General features: G+C 50.4%; 1 protein-coding gene across 1 annotated transcript; it reads right to left on the bottom strand.

Moving 5' to 3' along the window:
- Positions 1 to 410: 410 nt before the first annotated feature.
- PENK (proenkephalin) lies at positions 411 to 4,866 on the bottom strand. The gene is made up of 3 exons (XM_045162816.1): positions 4,656 to 4,866; positions 4,082 to 4,222; positions 411 to 1,386 (listed from the first exon to the last, which is right to left on the bottom strand). Exons 2-3 carry the CDS (start codon positions 4,217 to 4,219, stop codon positions 733 to 735), a joined length of 792 nt encoding a protein of 263 aa, XP_045018751.1. The 5' UTR covers positions 4,220 to 4,222; positions 4,656 to 4,866; the 3' UTR covers positions 411 to 732.
- Between the last annotated feature and the right edge of the window lie 1,555 nt (positions 4,867 to 6,421).

The raw sequence follows: 6,421 nt of genomic DNA, 5'->3' as shown, positions 1-6,421 counted from the left end.
TTCACTCATCTTTGATTTCATATTGTTGTTTCAGTTGCCAAGTCGTGTCTGACTCTGTGACCCTGTGGACTGTAGCCCACCAGGCTCCTCTATTTATTGGATTTCCCAGGCAAGAATACTGAGTGGGTTGCCATTTCCTCTTGCAGGGGATCTTCCCAACCCAGGGATTGAACCCACATCTCCTGCATTGGAAGGTGGATTCTTTACTGCTGAACCACCAGGTAAGCCCAACATTTCGTATATAAGGAATCAAATGAAAAATGTTTTTATAGGTTTGGCTGTAGGAAGAGGAGGGGACCAGTAATGCTTCTGTCAAAATCAAATGGTTTCACTGTCTCGGAGTTTGCGATTTGCTGGCGAAACTGAAGGGCAAATGAGACCTCTGAAGGAGAAGAAACTTAAGAATGTTATGCAGTTGGGGTAATGGGTTTATTATATCTACACACAAGTAGGCATTTATTGGCATTGTGTCAAAAATAAAGGACAAAGTGATAACAAAAACTGAGCATGGAAACAAGACAGCAGCAACACACCAATATTTAAAAGCTTAAAGATTCTTAGAACACAGAACCTGGAATCACAGCTTTCAGGTTGTATAGTTAATTATCTGGACTCTCAAGTCAACTATATAATGCAAGTGACACGAGACAATACAACACACCAGCGCAGCAGTCTCTCACTGGGGGAAGAGGAAGGCTTGCTGGGGCTTCAGGTCACTGATGGGAAAGGGGATTAAAATCTCATAAATCCTCCGTATCTTTTCTCCATTTCAGGAACTTCCTTGGAGTAACTTTCGCCTTCTTCCTCGGAGGGTAGGGGCTCGGCGAAGCGCTTGAGGAAGCCACCGTACCTTTTCTGGTAGTCCATCCACCACTCTGGACGACCCACTCTTCTCATGAAACCCCCGTATCGCTTCTGCAGCTCTTTGGTTTCATCTTCTAGGTGGGGGCTTCTCTTTAAGCCTCTCATGAAGCCCCCGTATCTCTTGCTCACGTCTTCAGCATCATTGCCCTCCTGGTGGAGGCTCCCCTCTCCCTGGTCCCCGGCTCCCAGCAGCTCCTTGAGCAGGTTGGAGGAGTTGCCCAGGCCGTCATCTTCCTCTGCATCCTTCTTCATGAAGCCCCCATATCTCTTGCCAAGGACCTCACCTCCATTTGCCTCTTCCTCCGCTTCCAGAGGGTACAGCTCATCCATTTTCTTCATGAAGCCCCCATACCGCTTCATGAAGCCCCCGTACTTCTTGGCAAGCAGGTGGCTCTCCTCCTGTTTGCTGAGGGCACTGGTGGCATCCGGAGGAAGCTCTAGTTTGGTCAGCTGCAGAAGCTCCTTGCAGGTTTCCCAGGTCTTGAGAGAAGGTAGTTTCCCCTCACATTCCAGAGTGCAAGCCTGGGGAAATAATCTGATTTAATGACAGAAGAGGCTTTTCTGATTTCACTCAGTAAACACATTTTCAGCCCCCACCGCCTGCCCCGCTGGGTCACTCTATGCTTGCTTTGATGAAGAAACTCCCACTTAATAATCTCATTTTTCTTACAACTTTTTGTTGTACTGAACAGGCAGATTGAAGGAAAATCAGAAGGGGAGATTGTGGAGAACTAACTGAATCAAATTAGAATTTGTCTTCGAATTTTAACAGATTGTACTATGCTGTACTATTGCAATATTGTAAAGATATTTTCCTACCCAATTTTAACCTATATTTTTCTTAGCATTTCAGTTTTTTTATGGTTCTACTTATAGAACTCAGTTACTAACTCTTGATTTAGACATAAAAACTAGGCCTTTTCTTGAGATTTAAAATATATTGGTATATTACTTAATATGAAATATATACATATCATTTTTCACAAAGAAAAGAAGCATTTTATTAGTGCAACAAAATTCTGGTATATAGTTAATCAGCTCTTACTAATTATTTAAGTTTTGTGTCTAAGAAAATTAAACACATCACAAACAAAAATCTACAGACCTAATAAAAATAATGGTCCTATTTTATTTTTGACCTCTGATTAAGAAAACTAACCATTATTAAAAATTTAAGATGTTCAGATTTCAAGACTATTTCCATCCTCAAGTGAAATTTAAACACTCCATTTGCCAAAAATTTATGTTGAATATTTTGTATACTATTACCAAAAGGTTATTTTAATATTGGCATTCCTTAAAACAAATAATGGCAAATAACTAGAATAACAGTCATTAGTACAGAAGTGATATTAATTTATATCTTACAGCCTCTCTCTCTCATGCTCAGTTATGTTGGACTCTTCGTAACCCCATGAACTGTAATCCACCAGGCTCCTCTGTCCATGAGATTTCTCAGGCAAGAATACTGGAGTAGGCTGCCATTTCCTCCTCCAGGGCATCTTCTGACCCAGGGATTGAAATTGCATCTCCTGCATTGGCAGGCGATTTACCTGCCACTGGGAAGGTAATATCCACCCGGGAAACTGATATTCCTACAGCCATCTATACATTTTTTTTGTATTATTTATCATACTTTGTGTTGGAGAGTAAATTCAGTTTGGACATCAGTCATGGCATGGCTGCTCATTATTTTTTAATCCATCATAGAATGAAGTGCAAGTGTCTTTCACATGGTGCAAATTCCACAATTATTTGTTACTTGATTTTACTACATAATTCTAGCTAGGCAAGCTTATTTCTCATGTATCTTTTCTTTTTCTTTCTGTTTTTTTTTTTATTTGTCTTTTTCATCCAAGCTAAAATTTCAGAGCTGCTGTAATTCTAACAATATAGTGGTTAACAAGCCATTTGTCACAGACAAAATAACTATCCTATATGCAAATTCCAAGAGAAAACCAATCAGTAAAACACAAATAAGAAAGAAAAATATGGATGCAGGGGATTGTCACCACTACTAAAGATGCAACATTTTTTCTCAGAGTTTAAATATAAGACCTATTTGTCAAATGGAGAGGATGGCGCAATCCAAATGGGACAAACAAACATTTAACCTGAAACATACTGTCTTGGGTTCTGTAGAATCCTTCCCTTAGTGATTTTCCTTGTTTTGTGCATCTAGGTAAGAGAATTGCTTCAGAAGGTCTGGAAAGGCACTTGACTCTTTGGATTAATACATATGCTCTGCCCAACTTTTTAAGTCATCACAGAATCTCAACAAATTGAGACGGGGCAAATGAACCCTTGGGGGAGCTACTTAAAATGAAGCTTCTTGGGCCCCCACTTCAGCGATTCTGAGTCCCTGGGGGCAGCAAGAGTGATTTAGGAGCATCGGATTACCATTAGAATGACAGTTCTTTTGAACTTAGATTCATTTCTCCCAACAACACCAAGCCCCTGTATAATTTATCTTTGCATCATAGGCCACCTCTTTGGACTCTCTGTGCCCCTTTCACAGCCAAATTAAACTGTTGTCTTACTAGTTTAATTAATAAAATGTACTATTAACGATAGTACCTTCTAGGCATGATAGAAGTTGAATTTCAGGGGGACTCACCTGTAGAACAGTCGCCGACCCATCTCTCCTGTCCACTGCATTCTCCCTGCCTCCTCTCTCTTTATCCACACCGTCCCGTCCCCGCGCCCCCCGCACCACCCCTCCCCACAAGTGAGGGTCATGGTCTGAGAGACCTAAGGTTAAAAGGGCTAGAGAAATGAAATGCAAAGACAGACGGCGAGATTATCACTTAAAAAACTGTTATTTGCGGGAAGGATGGGTAGATGCTTGTGTGCCGAAGGGGCCCTAGGTGGGCTATGTGAGCAGGTGGGTGACGGAGCATCTTCCCTGGGGCAGGTGAGGGGGGGGACAGCCGGTGCTCTCCGAGGTCCTGAAGAGAGAGAGAGCGCGCACCAGCGGGGCACCCACCTCCCCGGGGTGAAAACGAACAAGGTTTGCGCGGCGACACCGCCGCCCTTTCGGTCCCTAGCTAATCGCGGGGACCCGAAACTCAGAGCCAAAGCGGGACCCTGGTCAGCGTTCGGGGAGCAGTCGGGACACCTGGGTCACCTGGGGTCGGCGCCGACTGTGAGCACGGCGGGCCCGGGCTGTGCGCGCAGGGTCCGGGTTAGCTGCTCCCGCACCGCGCGGAACACTCACCAGCGGGTTGAGGTCGGTCGGGCGCGCCAGGCGGTAGCTGCACGTGGCGCAGTCCTGGCTGCATTCTGCCCTCACGATCGCCAGGAGCCCGGGGCCGAGCGCCAGCAGCCAAGTGCAGAGTCCCAGGAACCGCGCCATGGGCTGCGGGGAGAGCGCACAGAGCTTCAAGCCTGTCCGCGCGCTCAGCCGGGGCCCTGGCAAGGACTCCGAGCCGGGCAGCCTCAACTGGGGTGAGGGTGCTTCATCGCACCAGAGCTCACGGGACCCTCTTTCCTGCCCTCCCCCGCTCGCCCGGGGGACCGCTCCGATCGCCTCTCGGTTCCCGAGTGGTCCCTGTGGCCCGGAGCCCGGGGCGGCCCCAGGCACGGCTCTCTGCAGGGCAGGATTCTGGAGGGGACTACGGAGACCAAATTCGAGAGCCCGGGAGCCCGGGGAGTGGCGACACTGACCCGGGTCACATACAAGGAGCGGAAGAAAGTTGGGAGACCCCATGCAATGCAACGAGGAATAAAACGCAGCTGGCTGAGAGCCCCAAACCCACGCAGCAAGGTGGGCTTCGGCCGAGTTCACTCACGTTGCCGCTGTTCGGGGCACGCAGGTCGGTCGGGGAAACCGGGTCCGGGGCGACTCTCGGCGGGGGGAGAGCCAGGAAAGCGGCCGGGCCTCAGTCTCACGGTCCTCGGCGTCGCCGCGGCTGCAGCGCAGAGACGGGTCTCCGACCTCGCCAGCCTCCCTCGCCGTCCAGGCTGCGGCGGCAGGAGCCACTTTATAATTCGTCCGGGAGCGCAGGAGGCGAGCGCGCCCCAATCGCCGGCGGGCTGCCGTTGACGCAGGCCCTACGCCGGCTGAGCACCGCCCCCGCCGGAAGAGGGGTCCCGGCCAGGGCGGGGGGACCCTCGTGGCTGCGCACCCCTCGGACGGGTGACACACCGAGGCAGTTAGGAAAGTTGGGGAGAGGGTGCGATGAGATCAAGTCCCCCCGCGTAAAGTCACCGCAATTGCCTTCCCCGGGGAGCGCGCTTAGCATCAGAGTCCAGGTAGGGGTTTAGTGGGTAGATAGATTGATTTAGATTCTGGAATGTGCTGGAGACCCTAGGAGTAAGTGCTGGGATTACCCCGCCCCACCTCCTCCTGGAGCGCCCCCGCCGTCGGGGTGGGCATCCGGTACAGCCGTCCGGAATGTCGTCACTTGTCCACCCATCTGTCCCCAACGCACTAGACTTCTTGCTGACAGTAAGGCGCGTAGTAGGCGCTCAGTTAATGGTTAAGGGAATGACTGAAACTTTCTGGGAATCTTAACATCTCCGGAGGGCGCTTTTCCTTTTTGCGTTAGTGAGACCCCCTTGCCAAACGCGCACGAGGTTGCCAAGTTCCCACGCTTCGGGAACGACTTTCTGTCCGACCAGAGTGTCCTGGGGGATTTAGGCCAGTGAGAGGGGGTACGGGGTTGGGATGGTCCCAGAACCATCCATTTCAGGAACTAGTAGATTTTTGCAGTTATCTTCTGGGGGAAAGCTGGGACTGTGATGGCGAGAGAGCGAGGTGGGAGGACTCGGTGCCCAGGGCGTCCCGCGCTTGGGGCGCGTACCTCGGCTTGACTGGGAGGTGGGGGAGCGCCGATGGCGGAGGCGCAGGCTGTCTCTCATCTGAGGCCCGCTCGCCACCTTGGCTCTGCGGAAGATTACCAAGATGCAACCATTTACCTTGTCAGTGTCCCCATTTGGAAAATTGGTACAGAGGTAATGGGACAAAATAGGGCTGAAGGCTATCCATAGTGTTCTGGAGAGACACAAATGAAATAATGGACCAAAGCACTTAGCCTTAGCAAGCCTGAAGAACGTGCTTCTAATCCTGACATCCATATGTCTTTAGGTTTTCTATCAACGTATCTTTCGTTTATTGTTTACTTATCCATCCATCCATCAGCCATCCATCCTTCCACCCACCCATCTTCCATCCATCCATCCTTTCATCCATTCATGTACCTATCTATCAATCCTGGTCCTAGAGGGAAATCACAGAGTCCCAAAGCTGGCAGACGGAGAAAGTATCCCAGTGCTTTCCCAGCCAAAGCGCCGTCTGCCCTTAGACCTTTGCGTGGCCAGCCGCCACAGGGCTCCTCCGAGCTCGGGCGGCGTTGCGTCTTCCACTCTGGTCACTAGAGGGCAGCGCTTTCCTGCGTAGGTCTGGGCACCGGGGAAGAGTAGCGCGCCAGCAGCAGACACGCACACGAGTGCCCGCGGAGCAGCATCGCGCTCCGCCTGCCTCCGGGGCAGGGGCAGCCCCGCACCCGGCGGGGAAGCGGAGCGCGGGGCTGCGGCGACAGAACGCCCCAGACAG

This window comes from Bubalus bubalis, chromosome 15, assembly GCF_019923935.1.
Source record: "Bubalus bubalis isolate 160015118507 breed Murrah chromosome 15, NDDB_SH_1, whole genome shotgun sequence".
NCBI classification, from domain to species: Eukaryota; Metazoa; Chordata; class Mammalia; order Artiodactyla; family Bovidae; genus Bubalus; species Bubalus bubalis.
The sequence above is the reverse complement of the archived record's forward strand: the minus strand, read 5'-3'. Positions and strand labels throughout refer to the sequence as shown.